We start from the raw sequence: 13,850 nt of genomic DNA, 5'->3' as shown, positions 1-13,850 counted from the left end.
ATGCCATTTGAGGTAGAGTTATATTGTCTTAGTTAGGTCAAATGTACTTTGACGTCTGGTCAGATAATTTGACCATATTACATGTTATCTTTTCTTACGCTTCAGTGTAAACAGGTCATATATCAGCAGTAAAGTTTTGTCAGTTGACTGGGTCAGCTACCCTCCAGGTCCACATGGCAGTTAGTAGGTGTAAATAATTACTAACAACTAATCTCATCCAAACAGATGTTAAAACTGGATCCAGCTTTTCATCCTCACTTGAGGGGTCAGTCCCCGTAATGTACCGTGGACACAGATATTCCCATAACATGATGAAGAACAACTAAAAACATAATAGTCTGCACAGGCAGAAAAAACATAGATGCACAAAAACACATAATCCGACACACAGGACCCATAGACACAATAGGCACAAAAACACAAATAGGTGGTACACATCCACATTATCATTCATAATTATTCATTTTGGCCACTTTAACACATTAACACAACGACCAGAGATACAAACAAGAGGTTGATGTAAATCTGCAGCACCTGGCACTTTGGACCAACCTCACTCACTGTATCATTTATGCACTTTCTGTCTCGCTGTTTTTCACCGTGTCTCTGCTCTCCTCTCTCTCTGTCTCCCTGCTGCATAAATAATAATAGGCAGATCCAATAGTTCATTATAGGACGACATGATAATTTCCTCTGCTATGCTCATTTGTCCTCCAGTTCACCCCCTTACATGTTTTGCATTAACTGAGGTAAATGCTTTCTGCCGCGCTTTAAAGACAAAAAGACTCACATTCATATGCACGCAAGCGCGCGCGCACGCGCGCACGCACGCACGCACGCACACACACACACACACACTGATCCTTGTCTTACTATACTTGTGGGGACACCATGCATTCTGTAGCCCCTTACCCTAACCTTAACCATCACAACTGAATGTCTAACCTTAACCCAAACCTAATTCTAACTCTAACCTAAACCCAAGTCCTAACCTTCAATCAGTCATTTAAACTTGTGGGGTCCAGCATTGTGGTCCTCATAAGATGTCAGACCTCACAAGTATAGTGGGCTCCTGGTTTTCAGACCCCATGAATATAATAGACCTTAACTAACTAAATTCAGTGTCTAATCCTAACCCTAAAACCATGTCTTAACCCTCAAACAATTTGAATTTGCGGGATCCAGCACTGTGGTCCCCACAAAGCTGTTGTACCCCACAAATACAGTAAAACAAGGCCACACGTACACATATACAAACACAGACAGCCCAGACAAGGACTGAATCCCTGGATTGCCAGCCCAGCAGAAGACAGGAACAGGGCAGGATTTGGTATTTTGAGGTTCTCAGTTATCAGAGCTCAGACAGACCTCTAGATTTTTATCAAAATGATATGAGACTCAGTGAAAACACCAACACTAAATGCAACTTAAAAAAAAAAAATTCACATACTACAAATTGAACAGGTTCTATGTTTATTGGCAGCCTTGCCAAAATGTTGCAGTAAAAAAATATTTTTTTTACTATTTTTGATATTTCCATTACAATTAATAATCTGAGGTGCACTGCTCAGTGCACTCAACAGTTTTTTGGGGGGAGGGGGCTACCTGGAAGAATCAATAATTCAGTGTACATTACTACCAAAATCAACACTCTCATCATTGCATTTCCATTTTCATTTTCCATTGTTCCCAAAAGGCTCTGTGGAATCAATAATTTGATCTGCTTCCCACCTCCTGTCAATAATCTGACATTAATTATCCCAAAACATCCACCAACTGCTTTAGAGAGTCCAAGACTTAGAAAGGAATATTTGATGTTCTTTGTATTGTTGTGTTTGGTCATTGTGACACAGCTCTTCTTCTGTTTATTACAAACATATCACTGCTGCTGCTGCTGCAGAGGTAAAACCCACCACTGTCTGAGCACCAGAGGACCTTTTCATACAAAGACCAAACACTCAGTGATGAGAACAGCAACTGTAACAACTACTCCAACCTGGGAATAAGCTGAATCAGGGTTAAAGTGGTCTGCTTCTAGAAGGCAGCAAATACATTAATTCATAAACCACTGACATCATTGCGTCATATTTGCATTCTGCCTAGTGTCAACTGGTTTCTGCCCTTTATCTGTTTGCTTCTCTCCCCCTCTCTGTGCTCGCATATACAGCATTTTAATACAGCTGAATTCCCAATGAAGCTGTTCTTGTTTACATGTTTTACTGTTTCTGTTGGCAGATAACGGAACAAGTTTGAAATAATGACTGAAACGTGTCTCATTGAGACTACATGTTAACTTCCGAGCCATTTCCAAACTGCTGATCTGCTGCTGCTGAAAACCTGATTTTATAACTGTGACATCATCTGACAAAATCACCAAACACATCAGTTAAAGACAAAGACTGTGCTGTGATTTCTATTATTTTTAGTTGCAAAATGATCATGCAGAGAGTACATTAGAAGAGACCAAATGTCTCTCTTATTTAGTCACTCACACTGGGCTCTTTTCTAAGAAGTCATGGTTTGTCCAAAAAGTTGCTAGGTTTGTTGCAAGGTGCTTTTTTGAAAAAAGTCTGTTAATCTAGAGACAAATATGCTGCTGTTGACAAAGTTGTCAACACTGCAGACTGTAAACACCCCTGAATAAAAACTGTTCTAATTAAACTATTTCATTTGAAAGAGCAAAACCTAATGGGGAAACTCAAAGTCAGTCACGTGGCATTCGGCTGACCAATGGTGGAACTATGATCACTCAACTCTATCACTCACTCAACTCTATCACTCAGTCAGTCAGTCAGTCAGGGACATTTGCAATTACAGGGCTGGCCCTGCTGTTGCAGTTCAGCAAAAAATAAGGGTTGGGTGTAATTTGGTGTAAATATGAATAAGTCTGGTCCTGTTAGATTTTATTGAAAAGATAATTTTCCTTTAACCTCTGAGTTTATCACATAGGTAATAAACTTCAGAGACTTGCCTATTTCACTACCGTCAGATGATTCAGCTGTACCAAAGGTTCAAATTGAATCAGACACTTACAAGCTATTTTTAAGCACAAGGATCACCTGTATAAACATCATATGGCAACAAAAATCTATGTGACTAAGTTTACTGTGAAAAATTAAAATTGTATGGAGTTTTTCTTTAAGACCAGTTTTTTTTTAGGCTTGAAGCACACTAATTACTAAAAGTCTGCAGCATCAGTTTTGACATTCTTTATCCCTCTGTTGCAGATGCCTCATCCTCCTCATCAAAATGCAATTCTAGTTTTCTGGAGTAGCTGTATGAATAGAGTAACTTGTGTAAAATGAGACGAGTTCAATCCTTGCACTTATATTGGATTATACTGCAGTGTTTTTGTTTGTTAAAAGTTTAATTAGAAGTACTCATGGCTGTGGCACTGTGGTGATTTGGACTGATTCACATGCTCCGCCATCACCATGTTATTTTGAAATTTGGCTGTTGTTCATTTTTTATTAATTTTTTTACTTCTGTAACCTTCAGTAACAAGTATAAAGTTCTACTTTATAAATGTAGTTTTTTCAAATCATTATTATTGAATCTTCTGCTGTCTGGACTTTCTGTCTGCTTCTGTCCTTTGCAGTTGAGTCATTATTTATTTTGGTCAGACTGTGCTGGTTTCTGTTCTGTTTCCCAATGATGTTGCCCATCTGGAGATGAGTCAAGGCTCTTTAAGTACTAACACGACTAATATTTAACCTTGTGGTTTCCCTGAATGCTAAAAAGTTACAGCACTCATCCAACACTGAAATGTCAGGGGTAAAAGGTAAACGGACTGGACACAGCTGCCTAGAAGTCCTTCCAATAGAAATAATGAAAATACAGAAAATACAGCCCTTAGTAATAATTACTGGAGGTCTGGCAACTGTTTTATGGACAGCGAAGCATCAAGGGGGGTCATCATCCATGGGACTCCTGCTAGTATTGGATTCATTACTACTTAAGTGATTTCTTTTAGATACATCAACCTCAAAAAAGGGGAAAGATGCTTTGTATCATATTTAGCTACATGCTAATTTCCATCTGGGCAGAAAGCAGAAATTGGTGTCAACTGAACCAAAAGAAAACAAAGTTTGATTAAATGTATTATTTAATTAATAAAGTCTGATCCACATTGACTTCAAAACGTTGCTCTAGGCTCAGTCAAGGTCTGCAGTACTAAAGTACTGTATTTTTAATACTTATTAAATATGAAAACATGAGTTCAATGAGTGCACTTAAGTATGGAGACATGGACAGTTTCAAAAGCCCAAGGTCAAACCTTCTGCATGAGCTCAGGATTTATCCTAAAAAGAGTGGGGCAATAGCAGAGATTGTGTCAAATTAGCATACTCCAAAATGGTGTATTATGGGGATTAAACTTTCTCATTTAATACCAATTTAAAAATCCTGCCTACACTGCAGCTTTAATAAGTTGATGTAGTGAGCAGATAAGCTCCTTCAGTTTAATATATGTCTCAGATAATGTCTGATCTCTGCTGATTGTTTGTGTGATCACTGAGCACTGAAACCATTATCAACTTTTCTCATCAATCATCAGTCTTATTGTCACCTTGCCTATTCTACATGATTTTTCAATAGTTCATGAGAGGAGGGTTAAAACGCTGATGTTTTTAAATCAAAGCTGCTACAGTCGTGCTCAAGCTGGGTTACCTCCAGAACAATTATGAAATATCTAAAGTGAAGGTAAAGCAGTAAAGGTCCATATTGTATAAAGGTAGATGTCCATGTCTTTTTTGATTATAAATCAGGTCGAGGTTCTATATTAATACTGTGAAAGTATCAAAATGCTCAGTCCACAGAGAATGCACACGGCTTGTATTCAGAAATTGAGCCTTAAAACGAGCTATCAGGACTTCTGTAACTTTGTGATGTCACAACAAAGCAGTCACTGCCCCCAACTCACCTGTACCCACCATTCAACCTTATAGGATTTGGTTTCTCTGAGTGTTTACATAAAATCTGCTATATTTTTAAAAGATCACTAAGACAAAAGTCAGCCAATCAGAAGAGAGGCTCAGAGCCACAGTACTTAACACCACAAATATATCATCTTATGGATATCAAAATGTCAAATAAAACACAGGAAAAATGTAAAATATGGGACCTATAAGTTTCAACTTGAGAACGAAGATTTTCAGCAGAAATTTCTGGTGTTGTTTGATTCGCTTGTACAACAGTCGTCCATCAGAGCCGCAGAGGCCAGGAAGTCGGTTTTAAAGCCTGCTCTCTTATGAAGTATGGGCTAAATCATTTTAATCGATTAACAACCCTATCAAGTCCCTACTGCCTGATGCACTATGATTATATCCTGTGTTGTTGGGTTGTAAAACTCTTATTGCACCTTTAAACTGAAGTGAAATGGGATTCAGCTTTTTGTTGTGGTTTCCACTTCTCCTGTCATGTTGATTAAAAACTGTACTCCTGCTTTCTTGTCTGATTCCAAGCGACTGTACACCTCCGTGTTCGTGCTTCGGCTCGAAGAACAAACAAATGTAAAATGACTTGCTGTATCGTTGCATCATGTAACACAACTTCATAAAACTCGTGGAATGAGATGTTCAAAAGCTGAGAATGAGGGAAGGCTCAGCTGGCTGCAGAAAAAAAATCAAACAACTCAAGACGCCTTTCATTGCATCTGCACTGAAACGCAAATACACATAATGGCAACTTAACAAAATGTAATTTGATGCAGAAGAAAGTGTTTAAGAAGCTGCTTAAACAAAGGTAAATACTAACAATATTTATTTGGAGAATAACGTAACAAAATTTACGTGTCAACTTCTTTTTTTTTTAAGTTTTTCAAATTGAGACCCAGTGCAATTTCCTGAACTTAGTTAACATGGCTTTTCTACAATAGAACTTCTCTAATGGCACTGTTGGCTTGTCTTCATGGTTTGTGTTTTGCACAATCATGCATCCGTAAGCACATGTTAACATGTGTGGATACTGTGGTATGGATTCCTCCAGAATGCTGTTATGCAACATATTCATGTCACTAAAAATATCAACAAATTAAAACCAAATCCTGCTCTTATTCAATCAGAAATTATTCGCTTTGTGAACTGCTTGAAGTAAAAAGATGCAAAATTGCAAAATGCAAAATTAAGAGTTTAGTGAATCGGGCCATTTCATAAAGAGTTGGTAACTGAATATTTTTGTGCAAGCAATATTTTTGAGGACATTTAAGATTACTTACAATAAAAAGTGAAACATATTATATGGTCTCATTAATTAACCGTTCATTATGACAGCTCTCAAGTTTTCCCAAGTCCTGGTGCAGATAGGAAGATATTTTCTTGCCTAATATCAAGAGCAAATGTTCATCATGGGAATTCTCCTCTTGCTCTGAGACTCTTGATAAGTATAGCCCTGATCTCCCTACAAGCTCTACAGTCAGCTCTTGTTCAGCTGCCCGAAGGTTGCTGTGCTCTGCAAATATACTCCCCGATTCAGTTCAGGAGAGGTTAATTCAGCAAATGTACACCTGGGAAACGGGATGTTCAGATAAATGAGGTTGTAGAGCAACCGCTGGATAGTTCGGGTCAAGTGCTGATGTCTGAGGGAGTTGTATGGGTACTGTTTGTCCTCTGTTTTTCCATTAGCCCTAAGTTTAAAGCCCATTTTAAATCTGGAACTCTTTGCCTGGAAAGATTAAATGACATAATAGACTCAAATTAAGCCCATTATTTTTATACTACTGTCATCATTTTTTTTTCATCTGTATCCATTGTATGTCTATATTTTGAAGGATTTTTTTTTTTAAATGTTCGTTTTCTTTGACTTCTGGTAGCTGTCTCACATTGATTTTAAATTCACATACAAAAGAGCAAGACCTGTTTTATAGCGGAAAAACACAAACAACAGTCATTTTGACAAGCTAATGCGTTTTAAACCTGAATTCACAGTTGTGGAAGGGGAAATTAGTTATAGAACATACATTAGCATTCATTTAGAGTTGTGTTTCTGTCCACCTGATGAAAAGAAATCCAATATTCTCCTTTTAGCCCTCTTTTGTTCTCCATCAACTCTTGAAGGAAACACATGGTTCTTTAGCGGCTAAATGCTATATCACAAGCTACTTGCTAACTTTGTCTGTCTGCCATTTGATGCTGCACAACTGGATCGGCTTTTTAGACCTTCTTTGTTGAAAACAGTGATGCTGAGAGAGGTGAGAGTGAACCTAAACTGTAAAGTTGCAGGTCCATAAAACCTAAATAATGAACTTAAAAGATGCTAAAACGCTCCATAGAAATTAGTGGAACTGCAAAGTTCGGTAACATTGCATATTGTCATTTGAGCCTTTGTTATTAGAAAATTATTGATTATAGCAGCTTTAAGTTGCTCAGTTCTTTGAAGAGTCAATGAACCAGATGATAAGAATAGTTTGGCTGCTGCAGGTTCCAGAGAGGAGTCATACATAGTGTAAAGTTAATAAATATTGTGAAATCTTGAGGTAGGTTTCCTGTTTGAAACCTGACATGGCTACACTGTCGATTTCTTCCTAAATTCATCTGAACACCAGTGATAAAAGAGCAGCACAGGAGTGATCTTTTGAGAGCAGCAGTGCAAAGTAAACCCTTATCTGTCAGTTTTTTCTTCCTCTATCTTTCCCAATCCCACGGCATACAAGACAGTAACCTATCTCCTCTGGCAGTATCTCAGGCTTCATTCAGCAAAAATTCAATACAGTAAAGGTGAGATGCATCAGAAAAGGGCAGAAAAAACGACGATGATTCGCACACATGAGCAGTACTTCAGTTTGCTGCCTCTTGCACCGCATTAACTCTCTGCCAGAAGAAAATGCAGGCTGGATGTGTGACAAAGTGAGGTACAGAAGACATAAAAACATGAATAAAACAGCTGACACTCTCCAAAAATAAATGCCCCTTGTTCAGCCATTAAATGATAAGAGGCAGCTCTTTTATTTTTCATGCACACTGCCTATTTGTCAGGGTTTAAACAAAAGTATCGTCAGTAACTTTAATATTTCGCCTAATCTGAATCTTGCTCTGAGGCTTGTTATCTTCTGCAAAACACGGCCGGGGTCAATTTCAGATCATTGCATACGTGATGTATTACAATCTGCAAAAACCCCATTCGAGCACCACCACCAATCAGTTTTGAGAGTTTTTTCGGATGCAAATTGCCAACAGTAAGTCAGAGTTTTATAGAACGTCCAGAAGGAGGAACGTTATGCTGCATTGTCAAGTTAATGCTTTTTATCATGAGTGTTGACAACTGAAAAAGTGATGGCTTTAGAGGCCAGCTCAAATCAAAGATCCACCATGAGACACTCAGAAGAATTCAAACTGGTGACAAAAGAAAGAAAAAAGGAGATGCTAGGACTGACCGATTTTACATCAGAGGTGTCTTGCTTAAAATGCAGTTTGCTCCCTCCAGTGTCTTCAGTGTTTTCGTACTAGTTCCTTGATGGTTTGTTCACATTATACACAGACTGTGACAAATTATATTGTGTAATAAGCGCAATACAAAGGCATCTGAATTTTGCAATCACAGTTTAAAGCTCCTCTCCGGGCATGTTTTGAACCATGATTAATATTTTGTTGAAAATGGTTTTTCTCACATAGAAAGTAATGGCTGGCACATCTACGCTTACTTCCTCATTGAGAAATCTGGATCACACCTTACCCACCACTGCTACTTGCGCTAGGTTGACCAGTGAAAGAGCAGAGAGTATCAAGATGGTTAGGGAAGGAAACATCGGAGAGACTCGTTTGAGCATCTTTTATTTGTTTTTATTTTATGCTAGCTAGATAGCTTGTTAACTGGTGGTGGCTGACACAGTGTTGGTGGTTGTGCTAATGCAAACTCTCACCCTCTGTACTGACATGGTTACGGTGACCGGTCAAAGAGCAGTGCATATCAAGATGGTTAGCATAATAGGAAACATCGGAGAGGCTCAACCTCATGTAGAGTCAGACCCAGACTCAGACGAGGAGTCTGTTGTAACCAAAATCAGAAACTAGCAGGGCGGTTCCCATAGTTAGTATCTTTCATTTGTTTATGGTGTTTATTAGCTTGTAACTGGCAGTGGCCGACAGTATTAGTGGTCGTGCTTAGACAAACTCTCTCTCTCTCTCTCCCTCTGTACTGACAAGGTTTCAGGTTTATTTTGCCCCGCCCCTCGTCCCTGCAAGTTAACAGGATTGGTTACTTAGGTTTGTGATGTATGAAACCCCCTGGCTGTCTGAATCTGTTTTTATGAGTCATGGTGTTGACAGCTTATTGCGCTCATGATATGTCTTATATAAAAACATCAAATGGAAGTTAACAAGGTTAAAAACTTGATTTTCATTGGCAGGGGTCTTTAAAACAAATTTGGAGGTTCCTTAGGTCAGTGTTTATGCTTTTATACAATGAATTAGAGACTGTGGATAGACTGTCCTCTGTCAGTTTGCCAAACATTTAAATATGATCACAAAAACATAATCAGTACAGTGGTCCTCAATTCACCAGCAGTCGACATCCAATGCTAAAAGTTACTCCAATTCACAGTGCTGACACTTTTCTCTTTTCTGTTTTTGATTTTAAAATCTATAGTGGCCATAAAACTTTAAGTGGAGCTTCCTGTCCAGTTAAGGTCCCTATACTTTTGGCCATATAGTGTTCATTGTAATTCAGTCTGATAATACAGGTGTATAATGCACAGAGATCCTGCTTAGAGAACCGTCTGATATAAATTGAGTTTACTTATTCCTTAAATCCTACTTAATGCGCTCTAATCTGAATCTTTTATTCAAACCTCTCATATAGAGCAAAGCACCTTCAGGATGAAGTTCAGCTTTGACGGGAAGGTGAAGGACTGCAAACACTTTGAAGTCCAAGGGTTTACACTGATGTTGAACTGTTAAAGTTTTTTTTTTTTTCTTTTTCTTATAGGTTGATTTTTCTTTTTTTCTTTTTTCCATTTTCAGTTATCATCCCCTAAAATGATGGAAGCCTTGAGTCTGCATTCAGCGGTAAACATATTGAGTCGTTAAAGGGCAGGAGCAAATGGAACACAGCAGGAGAGAACAAAAAGGTTTACTTGTTTTTCTCAGGTCGAAAGTAGTCTCGCGGAATTGAGAGTGCCCTCGGAGGGCCGACCTTGGATTTGGTGCTATTACTGTACAACTGCTACACATGGAGCCTGACAGAGAGGATATTGGACTGTGGGTTAGTGCTGGCTAACAAGGCTGACAAACCCAGAAGAGTGGAGGGAGATGAACATAGGGGAGGGGGGGCTTAGCGGAGATCTAATGAGATTTGGGGGAGAGACAGAGAGTGAGAGAGAGAGAGAGGAAGGGGAGAGACAGAGACAGCAGAAAGGTTAAACTGAGCACTGATGAGTTAGCATGTTTGATGGGCTGTGAAATTGCGGTTAGCCGACATGCTATGATAATTAGTGCCGACTGGCGCAGCTGTGTACTGACCTCTTCCCAGCCTCTCCCATTGGTGTAGGAGATGACATCGAGCAGCGGGTTGGACAGGTAGCCGTCACTGTTGAAGGAATAATCCCGCCCACCGATAGATATGTTGGTGAAGTACCTGAGGGAGGAGACAGCAGAGCAGAGGGGTGAAGTAAGAGATGTGTCTTTACCTCCATGCAAGAGGGAATCCATGTAGCATGGAGGTAAAGGAAATAGGTTCACCGGTCTCCTGTGTGAGAAATATGTCACTTTTATTTTTAAAAGTTAGTTCTTCGTCATGGTAACAAAAATAAACACGTGGCCGTGGTTAAAAGAAACAACGCTGACTATCAGTTTGAAATGGGAATCGAACAGCGGTTTCTACCATCGACCGCCAACCTCCACCTCCACCATACGCAGACTTTTCACACTATATAACACCGGCACCTGAACTTCCTCCTTTGCTCTGGTCGACTGTTGCCAAGGCAAATGACAATTACCAGGTGCTCGAGATTATAATACGATGTAGTAAACTGCAGGTGAATGCTATGTGCTCTAGAAAGTTAACCTGGTCGACTGTAGACAAAGGGAAGCCTCAGGGGTTAGTTGAGGCACCGAGCCAAGGATGTGGTTAAAATGCCCTTATTAGCTCAGATAGTCACGCCGTGAGGAAGACCCAGTCTGGGTTGATTTTTTAAGATATTCTCATAAATGCCCTGACTAATGAAGGCAATTTAACTTTATCCTTGGCTCTGCGTGAGTGTACCTGAAGTGAGCCCTGAGGCTTCAGCTGTCTCGCAAAATCGCTAGGTGTCGCTTGGCAACCAAAACGTAACTATGGGTCATCGTAAACTCTTTGCACAAACAAGCTATGGGGGTGATTTGTGAGGTAGAACGGTCTCGATTTAAAGCTGACAACAAACAGCAGAGGCTGAGTGAGTGAAGGAGGAGCTGATGGATGCTGGATGGAAGACAAAATAAAGTTTAGTCCAATAGGCTAGATGCACAACAGAGGTGAGCCTAACGTCCTAATACAAAGCCACCACACCGAGGAAGACTAACCCTGCCTGCTTTGTCACTTTCTGGCTTTTCCTCCACATTTAGCATCTCATCTCCCAATTGTCTAATTTCCATGATGTTCAGGCTTCTTTTGATTTGTAGGTCGATGCTTATTTGCATTATTATCAGGACAAACTGCTGCACAAACATGCAACAGGGTTTCTGGAAACTTACCTAAATCTTGGAGAAAACTATCAGTGACTACTTCTGGCAATTGAATTAATGATGTTCAATCAACGTGTTAACACAGACTAAAAAAAACAAAACATCAACAACAGAATATCAAGTGAAGTAATCAAAGCGGAGGAGGTGGAAGCGAGACCTTCACTGCAGGGACTTAACATCAGGTATTCTGTGCTTCAGAGAAAACACATTTCAGTTAATACGAGAGGAAATCACATCGTGGAGGTGTAGAGGCCGCGAGGTGGGAGAAGCAGAGAACCGAGGAGGTGATGATGCAGGGCGGGAGAGAGGAGCCAAAATCGCTAAAATGTCTTCAGCTGAATTTGTGTGTCGCGCAAAAGCTGGAGGTCTGCAGAAAGAGCAGAGCTGAAAGAGAGTAAACACCGAAGGACAAATACTTGAGAATACTTTTAATACCAGGAAAGACAAAAGCAGCCTTGGTGCGGGGGGGTGGGGGGTGGGGGGTGAGAGAGCTTTACCTTTGATGTGTTTTAATGAAACATCTACCTTAAAAGCATCTGGAGAGAAAAAAAAAAACACATCAAAGCATCCTGATGAAACCATCCCACACACTCACACAGGCGACCTCGCTGAAAGAAAATCTCGACAACATCTCAAATAACACTTAATCAACTGCAATCAGCTTCAAAACAGCAAATATGCACAGCAGAAAGCACTTCAAAAACACAGATATACTGTTGTAACTACGCAGCCAAGAGCGCACATCATATATTCTTCAAGTGCTAAGTTATCAGATTCTTATATCAAAAAAAGAAAAGAAAAAAAAGAAAAAAGATATGAGTCATGTTGATAATGCGTGTTGCTGGTATGTTCAACATCAGAGAGATTTAACCTACAGCCAGATTAGGAGAGCTTTATATGTTCTCTTCTGAAAACCAAGTATCTCTCCTTTCCAGGGATATGCAAATAAAAGCAAAGCGATTTCATCAAATTAAGGGCAGAAGAAGAACCGGGCAAATAATGAACAGAGCGACGCCCTGGGAGAAAGACCCGTCTAAAGACATCGACAGTAAAAAAAAAGATGTCATTGTTTGATTGACGACTGACACCACCACAGCAAAGAGCAGGTTTCATCAAAAACCAACAAATGTCCACAAAGTGCTATGGACTTAACAACCCTGTCAAATCTGGGTATTTTAGAATGAGTGAAGCGCTACATTTATTAACAGCAGCAGATTTGCAAGGAAGTGGTTGGTGTAGTTGGCGGTACTGACACCAGAGACTGAGGTTTGCATCCAAAGTTCTGTCTGTGGTTCAGCCAACAAAACTACTTTGATTAAGAATAGGGAAAGAGATTTTTTTTTGTTTTTCTGTATTAAACTGGACGTGGATATTTCCTGAACCTTAACCATGTGCTGGGAGAGTCCAAACTCACTACGAGTGGATATTGTGCTGCAAGTTCAGATATTTTGATGAATATTTTACTGATACATTCAGTATCAAAATATTTGCAACTTGCCAAATACATCAATTAACAGCATATTCTCATTACATTAATAGAAAGTGTTATCAGGTCGCTATTACTTTTCCTACAAAAGATATTTGCTGTCGTATATTGTGAGGTTATATCATCAAATGTGCCGTTATGACTGTGCAGAAATGTCAAAAATGTCTATTACAGTCAGTTTGTTTCCTTTTGAGGCTGCAACCAACAATTACTGTCATTATCTGGAACAAAGTAATGCAGAGTCCAGGTTCGCCAATGTTCGCCTACACAACCTCAAAACATTACATTTACCTTTATGACTCGGGCCCAATCATCCACAGTGGGATCTGAGTGGAAAATATACCTCCAGTCTTGTGTTGACTTTACGTTACGTATCAAATGCAGTGTGAAGCAGAATTAATGAAAAGCAGCTTTAAAAAGCAGCTTACAGAGGCAGCAAATCAGCGTATTAAATGCATGTCCCAGATATCATATTCTGCTTTCTAATAATAAGAGTATGAGCTTATCCCTGCTATTGTACAAGAAGTATGGTGTTTAGTATTCTGAATATGGATACGTCCATTTCAGGCGTAAAGCAGACACTTTTCTTAACGAGGACTTAGGGTCAGAGAGTGAAATGAGATTCAGCTCCTATAGGTGCAGATGACTGAAAAGTCACAGTCTTTACTGAACTAGTTGATTCACTTTGACTCCACTTCCCAGAGGAGGGGGGG

At 39.5% G+C, this 13,850-nt stretch overlaps 1 protein-coding gene across 1 annotated transcript in view; it reads right to left on the bottom strand.

Moving 5' to 3' along the window:
- grin2da (glutamate receptor, ionotropic, N-methyl D-aspartate 2D, a) overlaps window positions 1–13,850 on the bottom strand; it is a 141,373-nt gene that overhangs the window by 73,693 nt on the left and 53,830 nt on the right. Inside the window, exon 6 of the mRNA XM_023414669.2 lies at window positions 10,452–10,566. Coding sequence (XP_023270437.2) covers window positions 10,452–10,566 — 115 coding nt within the window. The remainder of the gene's footprint in view (window positions 1–10,451; window positions 10,567–13,850) is intronic.

Source organism: Seriola lalandi, unplaced genomic scaffold (assembly GCF_002814215.2).
Source record: "Seriola lalandi dorsalis isolate HSWRI2012SDOR001 ecotype SW California unplaced genomic scaffold, Sedor1 jcf7180002054538, whole genome shotgun sequence".
NCBI lineage: Eukaryota > Metazoa > Chordata > Actinopteri > Carangiformes > Carangidae > Seriola > Seriola lalandi.
This window is presented reverse-complemented; position numbering and strand designations above follow the sequence as displayed.